This window comes from Coenobita brevimanus, chromosome 62 (genome assembly GCF_032717465.1).
Source record: "Coenobita brevimanus isolate Jiangsu-jjx chromosome 62, ASM3271746v2, whole genome shotgun sequence".
NCBI lineage: Eukaryota > Metazoa > Arthropoda > Malacostraca > Decapoda > Coenobitidae > Coenobita > Coenobita brevimanus.
In genome coordinates, this window is record NC_137015.1 from 31,355,819 (window position 1) to 31,379,148 (window position 23,330).

At 44.3% G+C, this 23,330-nt stretch overlaps 1 protein-coding gene across 1 annotated transcript in view; it reads left to right on the forward strand.

Moving 5' to 3' along the window:
* The first annotated feature begins 499 nt into the window (after window positions 1-499).
* The window catches only part of IntS11 (integrator complex subunit 11), a 379,978-nt gene continuing 357,147 nt past the window's right edge, over window positions 500-23,330 (forward strand). The window contains exons 1-2 of the mRNA XM_080275659.1: window positions 500-527; window positions 22,739-22,823. Coding sequence (XP_080131785.1) covers window positions 500-527; window positions 22,739-22,823 — 113 coding nt within the window. The remainder of the gene's footprint in view (window positions 528-22,738; window positions 22,824-23,330) is intronic.

Below are 23,330 nucleotides of genomic sequence, written 5' to 3' on the forward strand. Positions count from 1 at the left end.
GAGAATAACTCGGTCCTGCACTACGTGCATACAACACCGGGATGGTACCGTTTGGTCCAACGGAGGCAGTCATAAACACATGATTACTGGATAGTTCGGCGTTCGTAACATATCGCCCAAAATTTGCTTATAACCACATGTTATACTCTTACCATCGTGTAAAGAACTGAGAGTATATTTGATTCCTTAAAATGGCATACAGTTGACATATTCTATTATAAACGCGAATGTCTAGGTTAGAATATGTTGATGAAAGAATTTGTGGCGAAGTGTCGGTAGCACGATAGCACCGTATAAATTCGAAACTGGTAATACGGAAGTGGCGGTAGTACTGTAGTTTCAGAAATTAAACATTGTGGAAATACCTGTACTCTGCCTCGAGATACGTTGGCTACGTCGCTGTAATTATGGGCGGTGTAAGAAGATAATGGTGCTACAGTGTCATATCCAGCAACTTGTTAAAGAACTGAATGCCGGTAGCAGTGGTTAGCATCTCACCATGCCAGACATCAAAGTCACACCGCTCGGTAAGCTTGCTTGGAACCTTTGCATTGCGAGGATGTTTGAGTGCTTTATGAAGTACCGTAGTGAGTATTGGAAAAAGTATTGTGTACCAGTAGAATGTTCCAGCTGATTTTTGTGTAAAATATAACGGCAGTGATACGGTATTTCAAGATTTCCAATTGGGATAAAGTGTTGACAGGATCATTTGTTATTGTTTGGGGGAGGCAGTGGCTCAGTCGGTAGAGAGGTGGCCTGCAGTCCTAACGGACCCACGTTCAAATCCCGGCTGGGGCAGGGAACAGTTTAAGGATTTGAATTTCATTAAATCAGGCTTTACTGATCTACCAGAAGACCCGCCAACATGTCTTAAAAATACCCCCGCTAATACCAATACACCAGTCCTGCACGAGACAGCCCTAGCATGTATTCAATATGGACGGTGGGTATTAGCGCCGAAGTGGTGACATGTAGAGGTGTATGGTATGTAGGAGGACTGCTGGGCCGGTATTACTTTAGAAGTAACCAACATTACCGATTTTCATTATATTACGTCCCTGAACTATTCTAAATAAGACTTACCTTTTAAGCCTAGTTTGAGTTGGGGGAGCGAATTTTGTAAGGGTAGTCATATAGTGACAGGTTAAGCTAACGCTTAGTAGCGGATGAATGTTGCGCCATATTGGCTGGTGCAGGTGTGTGTACTCGGTCTATGTCGGCTGGACTCGAGTGTACTCGGCTGGTACTTTCGTATGTATGTGAGATTTAAAAACAGCCAATCAGGTGTTCCCGAACAACAGGGACTTTTGAAACCAGCCAGTCACAACAGTCGTAAGTAAAACCAGCCAATCACCTTAAAGTATTTGTGGGTGACGCAGGGACGCCCAAGATTTGAAAGTCAGTCATAGTCATGGCCTCCGGTGGTGAAAAATGTGTTGTTGGTTTCCAAGCTTGTATTGGTTATAGCAAGGATTACTGGCAGATTATCAAGGGCTGCCACAATAATAACGAAGCATCTATTGATCTACTAAGGAAAAAATGCAACGTGAAGTACAGTGTAAAGAGTGTAATTTGCCCTGCAAAGATCGGGAGGTAGACATCAGTGGTACTGCGGCCGGTGGAGGAAAAGTCGGAAGAGTAAGAAGATCCAGTGCAAATTCACTGTTTCCGATTATAAAGGACCAATTCTCTACCCTTAAAGGTAGGTCAGGTCAGGTTAGGTTAGGTTAGGTTGTGATGGGTTTGGTTAGGTTAGGTTGTGATGGGTTTGGTTAGGTTAGGTTAGTATAATCCAAAATAGCGTTTTTAATTAATCTTGATCTTGATTTGGGCGGATAAACCCACTTTCGGAATTCTTACTCAAATTTCAAAAAGGGGGATTTTCCCCCAAAAATGAAAGTCAGAATTAATTAAAACACACTATTTTGCATTGGAACACAAACAAATTTTCATTAAAATAACCGTTGGTTACTTCTAAAAATTTACCGCTGGGCCTTGATAGCAGGCTGTGAAGCCTATGCCCAGAGTCGGACACATAAAAAAAAAATAAATAAATAAAAGTATGTAGTGTGCTTTTTTAAGGTAAAATGTTTGTTGGTACAGAGAACAACCATATTTTTCAGTTTTTTTTTTTCCTTAGCTCTTCATGGGATTTCATAGGTGCATTCTGATTGCATTCTAAGGTTTCACTTTTTTATTTTAAAAAGTGGTGTTTGTGTACAGACAAGCACTATTTCATTAACAGACTTCTTTGATTTTCCCAGGAATGATTACTGTATTGATTCCATGGCCAAGAGCCATCTGATTGTGCCCTGCTCATCACTGAGGTTATTCCCCAGGGCATGGAAGTATACATTCCTTTCACCTATCCTTTGACAAATACAAAGAAACCTTGGTTAAATCACTCAGGTTCCAGTGCTGTCCACAACAAGGAGAAGGCCTACAAAAGGTACCAGAGCCAACCCACCCATAAATCTCATCTTTTTTATGTTTTTGCCTGGAATTGTGCTGTCTGTTCTTCGTTCTGCAAAAAATAATTTGGGTATTATTTTACAAGTGGACAATACGCAGTTTAGGAATTTTAGCACCATGAATGTATAGTATAGTGCCTAAGGATCATAATGAACCAAATTTCATATCTACTAAATCTCTGAACTCTCCAACTCAAATTCTTCCAGCTCCTTCTGGCACCTTGCAGAAAACCTTTCCAGCAACTTCATCATCCTTCCCACCTCTTTTCCACTCTGATGGATGTGTAGCCTTTTTTTTGGATAGAGAGAGGATCTCTTTTGATAAAGCTGATCTCTTCACTCAGACTTTTTCCTCCAACTCCACCTTAGACAATTGCGGTGCTGTTCCTCCATCACTTCCCCCCTCAGACTTCCTCATGGCTGACATTAAAATTCCTTCAACTGATGTATTTTCTGCCATCACTGGCCTCAATGCAGGTAAACCCCAATGTATTATACCCCTATATATGATACTCCGTATTAGCGATCGGGGTAGAAATACCACCCTACCCTGCGTAACCCTGGTGTAATGATTGGTTTTGTTTGTTTGTTTGTTTTTTTAATGATTTTGATGATATTTTACTTGTTTTGTGTTTAGGATGATTTATAAACTGTTTTTAGACTTAGATTAACGTGTTTTAGCCATAGGTGGGGTGAACATTGTCAGTTTGGGATACAGTTTACTAAGGTTGTTTTTGTTTTCAGACTTAATTTTGATGATTTGTAGATTTAATTTTGGGGTTTGGGGGAGTCATAAATTGCTTTTAGGTTTAGTTTAGCATGTTTTAAAGCTATTTGGGGGTTTAGATTAGCTAGAAACTTGTTTTTGGACTCATTTGGGTGGGTCCAGGACTTGGTTGGGGGGAGGAATCCCAGGGCTCAAAATGCAACCTTATGCTTTACATGTTAAATCCACACCGATATATGATACCCCGCCTAGCGTTGGGTTTTTACGTAACCAATTCCATTGTTAAACCGGGTTATGCCTGTATATACAGTTATCTTTTTTTTTTTTTTTTTTTTATGCGAGGAAGAAGGAACCAAAGGCCATGAGCCTGCAGTAACAGTTCCCTCCAAGAGAAAAACAAAATACAATAGAAAGCCAAATTCAAGATCCAATCATTTTGAGATGCCTGGACACACTGCGTTTGAAAGACTGGAGATCATAGGCAGCAGGAAATACAGATGGAGGGAGACAGTTCCAGAGCTGACCTGTTGCATAAATGAAAGACTGGGAGTAACGGTTAACTCTTGCATTAGAGAGTTGGACAGAAAAGGGATGAGAGTTTGCTGCCAGACGGGTGCTACGCGCCCGTCGTAGAGGTGGAGGAATGCAAGCAGACAGTTCAGAGGAGCAGTGACCATTAAAGTAGCGATAGAAAAGGGATAAAGATGCAACAGTGCGGCGAAGAGACAGAGGTTGAAGGGAGTCAGTAAGAGGAGGAGAGTTAATGAGACGAAAAGCCTTTGACTCCACCCTATTGAGAAGAGCTGTATGTGGGGAGCCTCCCCACACATGAGAGTTGTACTCCACACAGGGGCGGATAAAACCCCTGTATAGAGTCAACAATTGTGCAGGGGTAAAGAAAGAGCGGAGTCGGCTTAGCACACCCAATCTCTTGGAAGCAGATTTTACAAGAGATGTAATATGATCTTTCCATGATAAGTCCCGAGTAAATGAAACCCCAAGCATGTTCAAGGATGATGCAGGATTAAGTTGAATATTATTAAACATTAATGGGTATACCTGTGGAAGATTTTGTTGGGTTGATAGGTGTAAGAACTGAGTCTTAGATGCATTAAAGACAACCATATTATTTTTACCCCAGTCAGAGATACGAGCCAAGTCAGACATTAGGTGTGCCATAGCCTCATCCCTTGTTTCTTGAAGTAACTGTTGAGATGGGCGTTGCGGGAACCGAATGGAAAGGTGAAGGGTGGAGTCATCAGCATATGAGTGGATAGGGTTAGATGTACAGCTTAGAAGATCATTGATGAATAAAAGGAAGAGAGTTGGTGATAGGACAGAGCCCTGAGGAACACCACTGTTGATAGATCTAGGAGAAGAATGATGTCTGTCTACAACAGCGGCTATAGAACGACCAGAAAGGAAGCTAGCGATGAAGGCACAGATAGAAGGATAGAAACCGTAGGAGGGCAGTTTGGAAATTAAAGATTTATGCCAGACTCGATCGAAAGCCTTTGAGATGTCAAGTGCAACGGCAAAGCTTTCGCCGAAGTCCCGAAAGGAGGATGACCAGGAGTCTGAAAGGTAGGTGAGAAGATCGCCAGTGGAGCGTCCCTGACGGAACCCATAGTGACGATCGGAAAGAGGGTTGTGATAAGAAAGATGCCTTAAAATTTTTCTATTAAGAATTGACTCGAAAACTTTTGAAATACAGGACGTTAAAGCAATTGGACGATAGTTGGAGGGTTGGGAGTGGTCACCCTTCTTTGGGACTGGCTGAATGAGAGCAAACTTCCAGCAAGAAGGAAAGGTACAAGTTGACAGACAAAGGCGAAAGAGTTTGCCTAGGCAGGGTGTAAGCACAGAAGCACAGTTCTTAAGAACAACAGGAGGGACCCCATCAGGCCCATATGCCTTGTTAGTACTGAGGCCAGTGATGGCTGAAAATACATCAACTGAAGAAATTTTAATGTCAGCCATGAGGAAGTCAGAGGGGAGAAGTGATGCAGGAACAGCACCGGAATCGTCTAAGGTGGAATTGGAGGAGAAAGTCTGTGCGAAGAGATCTGCTTTATCAGTAGAAGAAATAGCTACAGAACCATCAGAGTAGAAAAGAGGAGGGAAGGATGATGAGGTAAAGTTGTTAGAAAGATTTCTGGCAAGGTGCCAGAAGGAGCGGGAAGAATTCGAGTTGGAGAGTTGAGAGCATTTAGTATGGATGAAATTATTTTTAGCAGAGCGAAGAACAGACTTAGCACGATTCCGGGCAGAAACGTAAAGATGATGTGATTCAGGGGTGGGATGGCTCCGGTACCTTTTGTAGGCCTTCTCCTTGTTGCAGACAGCATTAGAACAAGCGTGATTAAACCGAGGCTTTCGTGCGTTAGTCAAAGGATATGAGAAAGGAATGTATGCTTCCATGCCCGAGAGAATAACCTCCGTAATGCGCAAGGCACACTCAGATGGCTCACGGCCATGGAAGCAATAATCATTCCAGGGAAAATCAAAGAAGTACTGCCTGAGGGCCTCTCAGTCCGCGGCTCCAAAATGCCACAGACGACGTTTCCCTGGAGGGTCCACAGGCCGTACCGGAGTGATAGGACAGGTTAAGGTAATAAGGTTGTGATTGGAGGAGCCCAACAGAGAGAAAAGATTAACAGAGTAAGCAGAAGGATTAGTTGTGAGGAAGAGGTCAAGTATGTTGGAGCTCTCTCCAAGGCGGTCAGGGATATGGGTAGGGTGCTGTACAAGTTGCTCTAGGTCATTAAGGATAGAAAAGATGTAGGCTTGTTCACCAGGTGGATCAGTGAATGGAGAGGAGAGCCAAAGGTGGTGGTGAACATTGAAATCTCCAAGAATGGAGATTTCAGAGAAAGGAGAAATGGACAGAATGTGTTCTGTAGTAGAAGTAAGATAGTCGAAGAATTTTTGATAGTCAGTAGAATTAGGGGATAAGTAAACAGCACAGATATATTTAGTCAGAGAATGACAGGAAAGCCGAAGCCAGAGTGTGGAGAATTCAGAAGAATCAAGTTCAGGAACACGAGAGCAAGATAAGTCGTTGCGTATGTATACACAACAGGCACCTTTGGCTTTGAAATGAGTATAGAGAAAGTAGGAGGATACAGAAAAGGGTTTGCTGTCAGTTGCCTCAGACAGCTGAGTCTCCGTTAGAAAAAGAAGGTGAGGTTTAGAGGAGGAGAGGTGGTGCTCAACAGAGCGAAAGTTAGATGAAAGGCCGCGAATGTTGCAGAAATGAAGAAGAAGAGAGTCAGACAATGGTTCCAGGCACCTCGAGTCGTCACCGGGAGAGGGGCAAATGGCGGGGGCATTTATGGTCCCCCCCCCGGGGACTCCGAGGCTTGATTAATCGACGCCATTTTGGTGAATTTTGAATGGGAAGTGTAGTGTGTACTGTGCATGTAGTTTGGTGAAGACAGTTAGAGAAATTTGTACTAGAGAGCATGCTGGCCTACTTTCTGTGTAACTGAGACACTGAAAAAGTTCAGCAAAGGGGGATGGTCAGGAACTAGTCCTGAGGGCTGATGAAACGGGAGCTCCAGCACTCCCTGTCATCAGCTTTCCATCCACCTCGGGAGTACTTCCCTATCTATCTATTGCCAGACGCCTCAGTCCCGTTTGGGGTGGCCACAAACAAATCGCTTCCACGTCATCGTGTCCCCCGCCATTTCACTGCCCTGCTCTCAACTCACGCCCCCCTTTCTCATATACCTCTCCATCTCATTCTTGGCCTCCCCCTCCCTCTTCCCCCCTCCACCTCACTCACATACACTCTCTTCGTAAGTCTTTCACCCTCCATCCTCTCCACATGGCCAAACCACCTCAGTGTGTTCCTCATAACACTTCCTATCACGTCCACGTCCACACCACAACGCTCCTTTATATCCTCATTTGTCAGCCTGTCTCTCCATGTGACTCCACAGGCTCCTCTTAAATAACTCATTTCCACTGCTCTCACTCTTGACTTGTGTCCCTCCAACAACGTCCAAGCTTCACTTCCATATGTTAGAGTTGGTATCACAATACTGTCATGCAGTAACTTTTTCACTTCCATGCTCACTTCCCTGTTTCTTATGACTGCTTTCAAAGGACCAGCAACCTTTCTTCCCTGCTGTACCTTTTCAAGCACTTGACCCTCCAAACCTCCATCCTTATTCATCACACTGCCCAAGTACTTAAACGTACTCACATTTTCCAATTCCTCACCATCCAACCTTGCTGTACATTCACTGACTTCGCCTCTCTCAAAGACCATCACTTTACTCTTCCCTACATTCACCTTTAGATTCCGTTTCTTGCACACTCTCCCAAACTCATCCGCCAAGCCTTGCAGCTCCCCTTCGTCTTCACTCAACAACACAGTATCATCTGGAAACAACAGTACAGGGAGTTTCCAAACACTATCCTCTCTCACCAGGGCCACTCCAACATCCACTACCCTGCCTTGTACCTCTTTTATTACCCCATCCATGAACAGATTGAACAACCATGGAGACATGACACATCCCTGTTTCAACCCAACCTCCAAAGAGAAAAAAAATTTACTTAGTTCATCATCCAGACGCACTGCAGCCTTAGCACCATCATACATACTCTTGACAGCATTCAATAACTTTCCATCTACTCCATATATTCTTAATACTTTCCACAATCCTTGTCTATCCACCCTGTCATATGCTTTCTCCAAATCCATGAAAGCCGCATACAACTTCTTTCCCTTCTCTAGAAACTTTTCCACTAAAGATCTAAGAATGAATATCTGATCTACACAACCTCTTCCCTTCCTAAAGCCTCCCTGTTCTTCTCCAACTAATTCCTCTGTTCTTTCTCTATCTCTGTCAATAAGTATCCTACTATACACTTTTCCTATTATATTAAGAAGACAAATGCCCCTATGATTACCACACACTTCTTTTTCCCCTTTTCCTTTGTACAAGGGAATAATTATACCTGACTTCCAATCCTCCAGGACTCTACCTTCCTCCCAGGCCAATCTGCACATCTTCCACATCCATTCTACTACTATCTCTCCCCCATGCTTCAGCATGGGGGAGAGATAGTATATATATATATATATATATATATATATATATATATATATATATATATATATATTCGTAATAAACCCTCTCTGATTCAAACCCGAATAATTCAGAAATCGGTTAATTTGGAACTTTTTTGACCACCAGACAAATAATTTTAATTCAGATAGATATTCGAATGAAGCGAGACAAGTCTGAAAAGGGCTCCATTGATAAGTGAACGTGAGCAACTTTTGTAGTAATAAGTGTAGTAATGAATGTATTTTTTATGAACTGTACAGTACTTTCGCTACAGTTAAGTGTATTGTACTCCACTACTGTGTTGCAAGACGTCATTATCAAGGTTTGACACTATTCTGTTTATTGTATTGTGCACTTTTTGAGCATAAAGTTATACTGTACTGTTCAATATTTTTGTGAAAAGCCATCTTTTAGTGAGCATGGGTGTGATTTGGAGATACGGGCAAGCATGAGCTCCAGTAATTCGGATTTTTGGATAATTCGACATAGGGTTCCCCCCAATTAATCCGAATTATAGAGTGTTTACTATATATATATATATATATATACTGGTATATACCTGTATATATATCTATCTATCTATCTATCTATATATATGTACAGTAATCCCCCAATATCCGATGTAATAGAGCCAAAGGCACGTCCGGAAAGTGGTCCTGTCCGGATAGTGGGCCCCAGCCTCCTGGACTTGTACTTATGGACCCTAACTCAGAAAAACACCTATACAACTCCCTCTGGACATGCATTGCACCTATGTAAGACCCAAATCACTCCAGTAAGGGACATAAAAGACTGAAATAAATGCAAAAGAACCATGAAATGAGGTTTTAGAGGTGAGTTTATACAGTATTAAACATTCTGGGTACTTACAACAAGTCCCTGGCTCCTGGACTGGTAGTTATGGACCCTAACCTAGCCTAACTCAGAAAAACACCTTCCAACTGCACATGCATAGCACCTAAGACCTTTTTCACACCTATAAGGGACATAAAAGAGTGAAATAAGGTGTTAGAAGGAAGTATGGAAAATACAGTACAATATGAAACATTCTGGGTACTTACAGCAAGTCCCTGGGCATCTCGATGAATAACCCGCCTCCTCTCAGACTCTGACTGTAAGAAGGAGTTCCTGAAGCACTTGCAGTACACTGTTCATGAAGTCTTGCACTGAACTTAGTCATTTGCACTCAGACTTCCATTCTCTTAACACTGCGCACTCTTGTCTTACTTGCACATCGTTGTACCTTAATGAAATAAGTGTTGCACTCTGCACCGAAAGTCTTTCCACTCCTAAAACCATTTTCTAAACATGACACACTCTAGTTAATTTACGTTACATTGAAAGTCCATTACATCTTTGTCTTTTCACTCAGAATTTTAATTCCTTAACACTATGCACTGTTTTTTTCACTACACAACACTGTAAATTCCCGTGTGGTCTAGTGGAGAAGTTCTAGGCGTTTAATCACTGTCAGAGTCTGAGAGTAGCTCTTGCAGGTGACCTAGGGGTGCATCGCTAGGTCGTGGTGATGGCGTACCCACTCCAGACAACTCTGAAAAGAGGTGCAAACTCACATCGTGTGGTGACTCTTCCGTGCCTGATGTGCTGGGCTGTGGCTCGAAGCATGGTGGCCTGTCTTGGGGAGGCAATGGAGTGGTGCCAGGGCTGGGAACAGTGGGGGTCACAGGCCAGAAAAAGCTGTCAATGGTTGATTGACGCAAGGAATGACGATTTTGACGATTAATGATGCGCTGCCTGAAAGTGCGCACTTCCGTCGCAAGTCCCAAGGGCCCCATCTCCCTGTTGCAGTCCGGGTGCTCCAGGTAGTCCAGAACGAACTCTAGGTGTTCTCGGAGTGCGCTCAACTTGGGGATGGCTGGAGTAGTGTCACGCTGAGAGGAGTCCCCATCTTCGTCGCCATCCTCGTCGGAATCTTCAAGCTGGGTACTGACACCTGCAACTGAAGATGCGATCTCGATATCAGACAATGTCTGATACCCAGGATCACCCTTGTCGTCATCCAACCACTCACGCTCTTCGTCCACATCAACATCGTCCCCATGCGCACTTAGATGTGCATAGAAGTCATCCACGTCAAAATCTAGGAAATCGTGCTCCACATCCGTTCCAAGAAGCAGACGAGACCAACCATTTTCTAGAGTCTTGACAGGGATTTCCTTCCATGCACTGGCCCAGTTGTAGATGGCAGACTTGATGTTGTAGCGGCGAAGGTTTTCCAAAGTCCACTGGCCTCGCGTCCCCCGCCCCTCCCTGCTCTCGTCCTTGTCCTCGAGAACAACCATCACCTCATCCAGGAACTTCTGTCAGTACAGCCTCTTCGTTGCCACGATCACTCCTTGGTCCATTGGTTGGATGAGAGCAGTAGTATTAGGTGGCAGAAACATGCACCTAATGCACCCATTCTCAGCCACCAACTCCTTGTCGCACAAGTGGGCAGGTGCATTGTCGAGGAGAAAGAGGGCCTTTGCTTGGTCGCGTGGGGTTCCCAGTTTCTCCGTCTGGTAATGGATGACCTCCTTGACGAAATGGCGGTGGAACCAGTCTTTGAAGATGTGGGTAGTGAACCTTGCCTGCAAGGAATGGTACCAGATGACAGGAAGAACATCCATCATCCCGCAAAGACTCCGAGGCTGCTTTTACGGCCGGCAATAATGGGCTTAAGCTGGTGCATGCCGTTAGCATTGGCACAACACAAAGCAGATATCCGTTGCTTGCAGAGCTTGCGGCCAGGTACACGCTTCTCTGTCTCCTCGGCTAGAGTGTTCGTAGGCAAAGAGTGATAGAATAAGCCAGTTTCATCAGTGTTGTATACTTGACCGAGAGTGAGGCCCTCCCTGTCGATCAACCCCTTCACCTTGTGCCGAAACTCGTCTACTCCATCCTCGTTGGCATCCAAAGCTTTGCCATGAGACTTACGGTTGGTAAGGCCATGTCGTAACTTGAACGCGAAGAGCTAACCTTCTGATGCCTTGAAGTCTAGGGTGTCGTGAAGCCTTGCAAATTTCTCAGCAGCAGCCTTCAGCTCCGTGCCACGCACCGTCACACCAGCAGTGCGTTGCTGTCGATACCAAATCAATGTGGAGCGGTCGACTTCTTCATACTTGGGAGTAAGCATCACCTTCCTCTCCACGTTGCGTTTGCTTTTCGACGAGAAGTCAGCCATGTACTGAATGAGTTTGTCTCGGAATCTCTTGATATCAAAGTAGATTGGGCCAGGTTGAATTCACGGAGGATGCATGAGGAAGATCATCCCGCATCTACCTTGTCCAATATCTCCCTCTTCTTCTCCAGAGTCAAAACCACTCACTTCCTCTTCTCAGGCGGTGGGGCTATCATCAAACACGTGAAGAAGAGGCACGAGAGCAGGAGAAGAGCCTGCAGCAGGTAAGGCACCACCACAAAAGCGAGCACGTGGGCGGCCATGACGACGAGCGTGCACACACAACAAGAGACGGGCGAGGGGGAGGATGCAGGGGCGCTCTAGCGGACATCGGCGGAACGACGCACCAAAACACAGCTGATCCGCGCTGTGCGCCCCAACTTCAAATTACGGGTGGGAAAAGGTCGGATTTTTTTCGAATTTTTTGTGGTTTTTGGCCTATATTGGGGAATATTGGATCCTGGGATGAAAACCCAGTAATTGGGAATCCCCATAATATCCAGACGTCCATTTTCCGGACATCCCCAATAACCGGACATTTTAGTCCCGGGATCCAGTATTCAAAAAAAAAAAAAAAAAAAAAAAAAAACTACTTTTTCCCACCCACAATTTGAAGTTGGGGCGCGCGGCGCGGGCCAGCTGTGTTCTGGTGCTTCGTTCCACCGATGTCTGCTAGAGCGCCCCTGCATCCCCCCCACTTACCGCCCGTCTCTTGTTGTGTGTGCACGCTCGTCGTCATGGCTGCCCACATGCTCGCTTTTGTGGTGGTGCCTTACCTGCTGCAGGCTCTCCTGCTGCTTTCGTGCCTCTCCTTCATGTGTGTGATGATGGCCCCACCTCCTAAGAAGAGGAAGAGAGTGGTTTTGACTCTGGAGAAGAAGAGGGAGGTATTGGAAAAGGTGGATGCGTAATGGTCTACCTCACGCATCCTCCGTGAATTCAACCTGGCCCGATCTATTTTGTTTGATGTCAAGAGAACCCGTGACAAACTCATGCAGTACACGGCTGGCTTCTTGTCGAAAAGCAAACGCAACGTGGAGAGGAAGGTGATGTATACTCCCAAGTATGCAGAAGTCAACTGCTCCACGTTGATTTGGTATCGACAGCAACGTGCTGCTGGTTTGATGGTGCATGGCACGGAGCTGAAGGCTGCTGCTGAGAAGTTTGCAAGGCTTCACGACGCCCTAGACTTCAAGGCATCTGGAGGTTAGCTCTTCGCGTTCGAGTTACGACATGGCCTTACCAATCATAAGTCTCATGGTGAAGCTTTGGACGCCAACGAGGATAGAGTAGACGAGTTTCGGCACAAGGTGAAGGGCTTGATCGACAGGGAGGGCCTCCCTCTCAGTCAAGTCTACAACGCTAACGAAACTGGCTTATTCTATTGCTCTTTGCCTATGAACACTCTAGCTGAGGAGACGGAGAAGCTTGTACCTAGCCGCAAGCTCTCCAAGCAACGGATATCTGCTTTGTGTTGTGCCAATGCTAACGGCATGCACCGGCTCAAGCCCATTATTGTTGGCCGTGCAAAGCAGCTTCGGTGTCTTCGTGGGGTGATGGATGTCCTTCCTGTCGTCTGGTACCATTCCTTGAAGGCATGGTTCATAGCCCAGATCTTAAAAGACTGGTACCCCTGCCATTTCATCAAGGAGGTTATCCATTACCAGACGGAGAAACTGGGAATCCCACGCGACCAAGCAAAGGCCCTCTTTCTCCTCGACAATGCACCTGCCCACCCGTGCGACAAGGAGTTGGTGGCTGAGAATGGGCGCATTAGGTGCATGTTTCTGCCACCTAATACGACTGCTCTCATCCAACCAATGGACCAAGGAGTGATCGTGCCAATGAAGAGGCTGTAGAGCCGGAAGTTCCTGGACGAGGTGATGGTTGTTCTCGAGGATGAGGACGAGAGCAGGGACGGACGGGACACGCGAGGCCAGCGGACTTTGGAAAACCTTCGCCGCTACAACATCGTCTGCCATCTACAACTGGGCCAGTGCATGGAAGGAAATCCCTGTCAAGACTAGAAAATGATTGGTCTCGTCTGCTTCTCGGAACGGATGTGGAGCACGATTTCCTAGGTTTTGACGTGGATGACTTCTATGCACATCTAAGTGCGCATGGGGACGATGTTGATGTGGACGAAGTGCGTGAGTGGTTGGATGACGACGAGGGCGATCCTGGGTATCAGACATTGTCTGATATTGAGATCGCATCTTCAGTTGCAGGTGTCAGTATCCAGCTTGAAGATTCCGATGAGGACGGCGACAGTGATGCGGACTCCTCTCAGCGTGACACTACTCCAGCCATCCCCAAGCTGAGCGCACTCCGGGAACACCTAGAGTTCGTTCTGGACTACCTGGAGCACCTGGACTGCGACAGGGAGATGGGGCCCTTGGGACTTGTGGAGGAAGTGCGCGCTTTCAGGCAGCGCATCACTAATCGTCAAAATCGTCGTTCCTTGCGTCAATCAACCATTGACAGCTTTTTCAGGCCTGTGACCCCTGCTGTACCCAGCCCTGGCTCCACTCCATTGCCTCCCCAAGACAGGCCCTCATGCTCCGAGCCACAGCCCAGCACACCGGGCACGGTGGAGTCACCACACGATGTGAGTTTGCACCTCTCTTCAGAGTTGTCTGCAGTGGGTACGCCATCATCACGACCCAGCGACGCACCCCTAGGTCACCTGCATGCTACTCTCAAACTCTGACAGTGATTAAACGCCAAGAATTTCTCCACTAGACCACACGGGAATTTACAGTGTTGTGCAGTGAAAAAGAAACAGTGCATAGTGTTAAGGAATTTGAGTTCTGAGTGAAAAGACAAAGATTTAATGGACTGTCAATGTAACGTAAATTAACTAGAGTGTGTTTTGTTTAGAAAATGGTTTTAGGAGTGGAAAAACTTAAAGTGCAGAGTGCAACACTTATTAAGTTACAATGGAGCATAAGTAAGACAAGAGTGCGCAGTGTTAAGAGAATGGAATTCTGAGTGCAAATGACTAAGTTCAGTGCAAGACTTCATGAACAGTGTACTGCTAGTGCTTCAGGAATTCCTTCTTACTGTCAGAGTCTGAGAGGAGGCGGGTTATTTATCGAGATGGCCAGGGACTTGCTGTAAGTACCCAGAATGTTTCATATTGTACTGTATTTTCCATACTTACCTCTAACACCTCATTTCACTCTTTTATGTCCCTTATAGGTGTGAATAGTGTCTTAGGTGCTATGCATGTGCAGTAGGGAGGTGTTTTTCTGAGTTAGGCTAGGTTAGGGTCCATAACTACCAGTCCAGGAGCCAGGGACTTGTTGTAAGTACCCAGAATGTTTAATATTGTATCAACCTATCTCTAAAACCTCATTTTATGGTTCTTTTGCATTTATTTCAGTCATTTATGTCCCTTATTTGTGTGATTTGGGTCTTACATAGGTGCAATGCATGTCCAGAGGGAGTTGTATAGGTGTTTTTCTGAGTTAGGGTCCATAAGTACAAGTCCAGGAGGCTGGGGCCCAATATCCGGGCAGGATCACTATCCGGACATGCCTTTGGCTCTATTACATCGGATATTATGGAGGGATTACTGTATATGGACAGATTAGCATATGCACAGATAGCCCTGAGTTAATGGTCACTACTTATACTTTTGACCTGGGATGGGCTGTGGATCACTGAGGGTCCCTGTTAGTTAAGTGACCACCATAGGGATTTTTTAATGTACCAGGGATCACTGCTTCAGGAGGTGACTTGTGTGCTTGTCCTGCATGGGAATGCTCCTGGTCTCCGTGGAATGAACGGAACTGGGGCCTGATTGACTGCTGCCTACCTTGATAGCGCCAGGCAAGGCTGCTGCACCATCCATGAACATCCACTCTGTGCACTGTGCAATTTCCACAGTGTCCGCAGACGCCCCGTTAACTCAACATACCCGTATATGTTGTCATGCGTTATTTATTATTCGATTATTCATTGTACTTTGCTTCTTTCTCTTTCAGGTTATTCATACATGTAGCTTATAGATAAAGTATTATAGAAAGTAACTTTTCCATTACAGTCTTTCCTATGAAAATTCCATGTCAGTTTTTCCATGCTGCATGGTGGTTTTTCTCACTTTTTCTTACCAGTTTTAACTGGAGGGTTTGGAGGTGGGGGGAACCTTCTTACTTTACTATCCTTATCCCTCAGCATGTAGAGTTAGATCTCATAGTCATAGTCAGTGTCTCAGTTACACAGAGAGTAGGCCAGCATGCTCTCCATTACAAATTTCTTTAAGTATCTACACCAAACTACATGCACAGTACACACTACACTTCCTTTTCCAAAATTCAAAAAAATCATGGTGTTTCAACACCAGCCTCGGAGTCCCAAGGGGGGGCACCATAAATGCCCTCACCTTCCTCCCCTCTCCCGGTGACGACTTGAGCTGCCTGGAACCACTTCTTCTTCATTTCTGCAACATTCACGGCGTTTCCTCTAACTTTCGCTCTGTTGAGCACCACCTCTCCTCGTCTAAACCTCACCATTCTCTTTCTAACTGAGACTCAGCTGTCTGAGGCAACTGACAACAAACACCTTTCTGTATCCTCCTACTTTCTCTATACTAATTTCAAAGCCAAAGGTGGCTGTTGTGTATATATACTTAACGACTTATCTTGATTCCGTGTTCCTGAACTCGATTCTTCTTAATTCTCTACACTCTGGCTTCGGCTTTCCTGTCATTCTCTGACGAAATATATCTGTGCTGTTTACCGTTACTTATCTCCTAATTCTACTGACTATCAAAAATTTTTTGACTGTCTTACTCCTACAATGGAACACATTCTATCCATTTCTCCTTTCTCAGAAATCTCCATTTTAGGAGAATTCAATGTTCACCACCACCTTTGGCTCTCCTCTCCTTTCACTGATCCGCCTGGTGAACAAGCCTACATCTTTTCTGTCCTTAATGACCTAGAGCAGCTTGTACTGCACCCTACCTGTATCCCAGACCGCCTTGGAGAGAGCTCCAACATACTTGACCTCTTCCTTACAACTAATCCTTCTGCTTACACTGTTAATCTTTTCTCTCCGTTGGGGTCCTCCAATCACAACCTTATCACCTTAACCTGTCCTATCACTCCAGTACGGCCTGTGGACCCTCCAGGGAAACATCGTCTGTGGCATTTTGGAGCCGCGGATTGGGAGGCCCTCAGGCAGTACTTCTTTGATTTTCCCTGGAATGATTATTGCTTCCATGGCCGGGAGCCATCTGAGTGTGCCTTGCGCATTACGGAGGTTATTCTTTCGGGCATGGAAGCATACATTCCTTTCTCATATCCTTTGTCTGACGCAAGAAAGCCTTGGTTTAATCACGCTTGTTCTAATGCTGTCCACAACAAGGAGAGGGCCTACAAAAGGTACCGGAGCCAACCCACCCCTGAATCACATCATCTTTACGTTTCTGCCCGGAATCCTGCAAAGTCTGTTCCTCGCTCTGCTAAAAATAATTTCATCCGTACTAAATGCTCTCAACTCTCCAACTCGAATTCTTCCTGCTCCTTCTGGCACCTTGCCAAAAACCTTCCTAACAACTTTACCTCATCATCCTTCCCTCCTCTTTTCTACTCTGATGGTTCTGTAGCTATTTCTTCTACTGATAAAGCACATCTCTTTGCACAGACTTTCTCCTCCAATTCCACCTGAGACGATTCCGGTGTTGTTCCTCCATCACTTCCCCCCTCTGACTTCCTCATGACTGACATTAAAATTTCTTCAGTTGATGTATTTTCTGCCATCACTTGCCTCAATACTAACAAGGCCTATGGGCCTGATAGAGTCCCTTCTGTTGTTCTCAAGAACTGTGCTTCTGTGCTTAGACCCTGCCTAGGCAAACTCTTTCGCCTTTGTCTGTCAACTTGTACCTTTCCTTCTTGCTGGAGGTTTGCTCTCATTCAGCCAGTCCCAAAGAAGGGTGACCGCTCCCAACCCTCCAACTATCGTCCAATTGCTTTAACCCTTTAACCGCGGGTGTCATTCCAGAATGACATTGCAAAAACTGGACCAAACCGCGGGTGTCATTCTTGAATGTTTGTGAATATTTTGAATACCCTGCGTTTTTTCCGTGCGCCAATTGTTTCAAGGGAGAGTAGCTATTAAGTTCTTTCACTCCAGCCGACCTCCACCTCCCTCCTCCCACCCCCCGGGCCCCCCACCCCACCCCTGACCAACATGCATCAGTATCTGTCCAGCTGTTTGAGTGACAACATCGCCATGTGGCAGTGAAGTGCAGGCAATTACAGTGCCTTTTACTTGCCTCAGTGAACACAGAGTGGGTGTTTATCGTATGTGCAGTGTTCATATATGTTTATAGTATAGTAAACCGTCATTATATGATGGGGTTCCGTTCCTGAAAACCCCATCGTATAGCAATCCATTGTATAGTGAACCTGTTATAACATGTAGTCAATGGGGATACGTTCCCACACCTGCCTAAACTCGCACATTCACACACCTGAACACTCACATACATGAAATATCCTTATGTTTAAACATGTAAAGTAACACATTAATAATGAATAAAGAGGGGAAAAACATGAAAATAACAGTATACAGTAGTTCTTACTATTACTTAAGTAAATAGGATTGTTGATGTCCCCTCCGAGGCTAAGGGACAGTTAGGGCCTCACAGCCCTCACTCATCACTGGCAGAACTGGCTGACTGGGCAGGGCTGGCTGGCTGCACGGGGCTGGCTGATGAGTCTGGACTGGCGGATGAGACTGGGCTAGCTGGCTGGGTGGGGCTGGCTGATGGGGCTGGACCAATCGATAAGACTGGACTAGCTGGCTGGGCAGGGCTAGCTAATGAGGCTGGACCGGTGGACAGGTGTGTGTGGTCTAATGCCGACAGTGTGTGGACGTTTTTGTTGCGTTTGCACATTCGCTGTTCACTGAGCCGCGGATGATCCATCGTTGTTGCAAATCATTCCCATTGTATAGTGGGCATAGGGTACTAAAATTTTGACATTGTATAAGCAAAATATCGTACAATGAGGCATTGTATAATGAGGGTTTACTGTATTATTATCAGAATGAGGTTGGCATTTGGTAATGGTGTGTGAGCGAAAAATAGTGATTACAACACTGCTGATGTGGCAGTGAAGTGCAGGCAATTACAGTGCCTTTTACCTGCCTCAGTGAACACAGAGTGGGTGTTTATCGTATGTGCAGTGTTCATATATGTTTATAGTATTATTATCAGAATGAGGTTGGCATTTGGTAATGGTGTGTGAGCGAAGGTAATGGTGTGTGAGCGAAAAATAGTGATTTTAGATCGCTCACTTCTAACGGCACTGCCCATCCAGTGATAGTCAACGAAATCATGAAACCTACATCAATGCAAAGCCGAAGGTTAGTACTTTCTAATGGTACCTTATTTTTTGCTCTAGATTTATTCTGTGCAGAGTTATAAAGGTTTAAAGTTTGTTTACATTTTGGCTGGAACCCCCGCGGGAGAGGCCAGTCGGGGCAAAACAATGCCCGCGGTTAAAGGGTTAACGTCCTCTATTTCAAAAGTTTTCGAGTCATTTCTCAATAGAAATATTTTAAAGCATCTTTCCCATCACAACCTTCTTTCTGATCGTCAGTACGGGTTCTGTCAGGGACATTCCACTGGCGATCTTTTCACCTACCTTTCAGACTCCTGATCATCCTCCTTTCGGGACTGGCAAAAGCTTTGCCATTGCACTTGACATCTCGAAGGCTTTCGATCGAGTCTAGCATAAATCTTCAATTTCCAAACTGCCCTCCTACGGTTTCTATCCTTCTATCTGTGCCTTCATCGCTAGCTTCCTTTCTGGTCGTTCTATAGCCGCTGTTGTAGACGGCCATTGTTCTTCTTTTAGATCTATCAACAGTGGTGTTCCTCAAGGCTCTGTCCTATCCCCAACTCACTTCCTTTTATTCATCAATGACCTTTTAAGCTGTACGTCTAACTCTATCCACTCATACGCTGATGACTCCACCCTTCACCTTTCCATTCGGTTCCCGCAACGCCCATCTCAGCAGTTACTTCAACAAAAAAGGGATGAGGCTATGGCACACTTAATGTCTGACTTGGCTCGTATCTCTGACTGGAGTAAAAATAATATGGTTGTTTTTAATGCATCTAAGACTCAGTTTTTGCACCTATCAACCCGACAGAATCTTCCACAGGTATACCCACCAATGTTTAATAATATTCAGCTTAATCCTGCATCATCCTTGAACATGCTTGGGGTTTCATTTACTCGGGACTTATCTTGGAAAGATCATATTACATCTCTTGTAAAATCTGCTTCCAAGAGATTAGGTGTGCTAAGTTGACTCCAATCTTTATTTACCCCTGCACAATTGTTGACTCTATACAGGGGCTTTATCCGCCCCTATGTGGAGTACAACTCTCATGTGTGGGGAGGCTCCCCACATACAGCTCTTCTCAATAGGGTGGAGTCAAAGGCTTTTCATCTCATTAACTCTCCTCCTCTTACTGACTCCCTTCAACCTCTGTCTCTTCACCGCACTGTTGCATCTTTATCTCTTTTCTATCGCTACTTTAATGGTCACTGCACCTCGGAACTGTCTGCATGCATTCCTCCACCTCTACGACGGGCACGTAGCACCTGTCTGGCAGCAAACTCTCATCCCTTTTCTCTTCAACTCTCTAATGCAAGAGTTAACCGTTACTCCCAGTCCTTCATTTATGCAACAGGTCAGCTTTGGAACTGTCTCCCTTTGTCTGTATTTCCTGCTGCCTATGATCTCCAGTCTTTCAAACGTAGTGTGTCCAGGCATCTCGAAATGATCAGATCTTGAATTTGGCTCTGTATTGTTTTTTTTTTTTTCTCTCTCTTGGAGGGAAATGTTATTGCAGGCCCATGGCCTTTGGTTCCTTCTTCCTCACATTAAAAAAAAAAAAAAAAAAAAAACTCAAAAGGATCATAAGGTCTGTTACTGTTTGCTTTCCTTTGTACTCCTTTATACCCTCCCATGCTCCCCGCCTTGCCGGCTAGGCCTCCTCTCTCTCCCTCAGTCCCTCCTCTCTTTCGTGCTGAAAGCACTGACCTGTGACTTTAAAATTTTTGTTGATTTATTCAAATACTATTGGTTGTATCAATATTCAGCAAAATCCATGAGAAAGCTCACGAAATTCTGCATCAAGACATGCATAACTCTTGCAGTGGTGGAAAGTTACGTGAAGGGAAGTTTTACTCTTGAACACCATTTATTCTCACTGCAGTTTTATTATTTTACTCATCAGTTATCTGTGCTTTCATTAGCTTATCGTGTAGTACAAACACCAGTAAAGATGAGGGTGTACCATGTATACCAATGCAACCAATTTCCAGTGGCATAGTTTGCCCCCCCCCCGAGAGCAGCTACCACTTGTCACAAAGATACTGATTTTCCAACCGTCTTCAGTTTTTTTTTTTTTGGATTTTTGTTGTTTATGCATTGTTTTCTTGGTATTTAGCATTAATATGGATATTCATATGTGCGTGTTGATATCTCAGTATGGCAGAATGGCCGGAAAACTGCCAGAATTTGGAGGGGTACTGTGCTTATAGGTAGGGTTATTTTGTTTTTTATTTTTATTTTATTTATTTATTTTTTCTCTTTTGGTGTAGCATTATTTTGGATATTCCTATATGTGTTTTGATGTCTAAACATGGCAGATTGACCAGAAAACAATGCCAAAATTAGGAGGGATACTGTAACAGTAATATGTAGGTATAGTAGGGTATTTTTTGATTTTCATTTTTTTTTTTTTTCCCCATGGTTTTCTTGGTGTTTGAAATTATTTTGGATATTCCTATGTGTGTTTTGATGTCAAAATAGGGCAGAATGACCTGAAAACACTGCCAAAAGTAGGAGGGATGCTGCACATACAGTAGTGTATAGGTAGAGTGTTTTTTTTATTTTATTTTATTTTTTTTCAGGGTTTTCTTGGTGTTAAAAATCATTTTCAGTATTCCTATGTGTGTTTTGACCTCTAAATATGCCTGAGTGATTTTGGGGGGATGTTCTTGTGGAGAGAGAGAAAAAAAAATACTGTTCCCTAGATTTTAGGAATAAATTGTTTGTGGGAACATTGCAGGATAGTTAAGCTTCACTGTGATCCATAATTAATTATTCTAACCCTCCTCATTTTTTTGTGGGTAGCTTTTTATCTGAAATCATGTACTAATAGAACAAACTTGTCCTAATTGGTGCATATACACTATTCAGTATAGATGGTGAGTGTTACTGTCCAGATGGTAACATATGAAGAGGTGTGATGTTCTTGCTCATAGGAGGACTGCTGGGTTTTGGGAATTGAATGTGTAGGCTAGTCTCACTGGATAGAGTCAGATTATGATATATAAATTTAAAAAATCACATTCCGTATATAAGAGAAAAACAAGTACACTTACACCTCAGATTGAGCAACGAGTCCATGTTGAACTCGTTCAGACACACATCCAGTCTCTTATTCTTTTAAATCATACCTAATGCTAATTACTGGAACAGTATCTCAGACAGGAAGGCCATGATTAGAACTGCATGGTTACTTTTCTTTCTTAACCCATTCCTTATACTGTAGGTTTTTATTGTTATTATTATTATTACTGTAAGTTTCATCATCATTATCATCATCGTCATCATCATCATCATCACCTAATCCTGTGTTGCCCCATGAAGAGCATAGGAGCCCAGAGCTAGGCAAGTTGGTCCTGACATTTGAAATGAGAGTGACCAGCCTCACTCATCCCTGAGTGGCATTACATGAGTAACAAACCCCAGCCACCCCTAGAATTTAATCCAGTCAAGAAAAGGTAAAGCTAGAGGTTAGATATGCTGTTCATTAACTGTGAGGGTAGTCTTTACCAGGATAACATTTTTTTGTTGGTGGCAGGATTTAAGTGAAAAGGATATCCCCAGGCTGAAGGGGTTAAGCACAGTTCCTCCTTCAATTCCTTATGTCCGTCTGTGCATCTTTGCATACAGTCCTCACTGGTAACCCATTAAACCCCAAGTTATATGTGTTAGTTCATCATTGATATTTTCACATGGTTTTAATCAGCTTGAAATAGATTTCTTTGTTAACTGGAGGGCTTAGAGCTTTCATTGTCCCCTTCACTACAAGATGTTTTTTGTAAGCTGAATAATAACTTGATGGCATGAATGAAGTAAAAAATAGTTAATTGGATTGGGTGAGTTAATTTTATACCTCCATTTCATTTGCACTGTTATGTTAACAAGAGCAAATAAATGGTATAAATTACAGGAGCAGGGCAGGATGTGGGCCGCAGCTGCATCCTTGTGACCATCGGGGGGAAGAACATAATGCTGGACTGTGGTATGCATATGGGGTTAGTATTACAGTTTTGTATATCTGTTTTCAAGAATACTCCCCCAGTATCCCTGCTTGTCATACGAGGCTACTAAAAGGGTTGGTGGTGGGTTAGTGCCCCACCCCGTAAAAAGAACTAACTAAAAAAGGGAATAAAGTACCTCGGACCCGGACGGACCATACGTTGACGACTAAGGAACGGACAGAGGACATTCTTAGGGTAGGAGCATGGAATGTGAGAGGAGTGAATGATGAAGTGAAAGAGAGAGAGGTTTTTCAGGTGCTTGAGGATACAAAAGTGGATATATGTGGATTGACTGAAACTAAATGGAAAGGTGAAAGGGTGAGAGAGTGGGAATGTGGTTTAGGTATATGTGCGGGAGTCAATAAGAATGAGAGGGCAAGAGAGGGAGTATGTCTGATGTTAAGCAAGAAGTGGAAGGAGAATATAAGAGAGTATGGAACAGTGGGTGCAAGGATTGTATGGGTGAGGATGAAAGTAGGTATACAAGCGTGGGCGATTGTA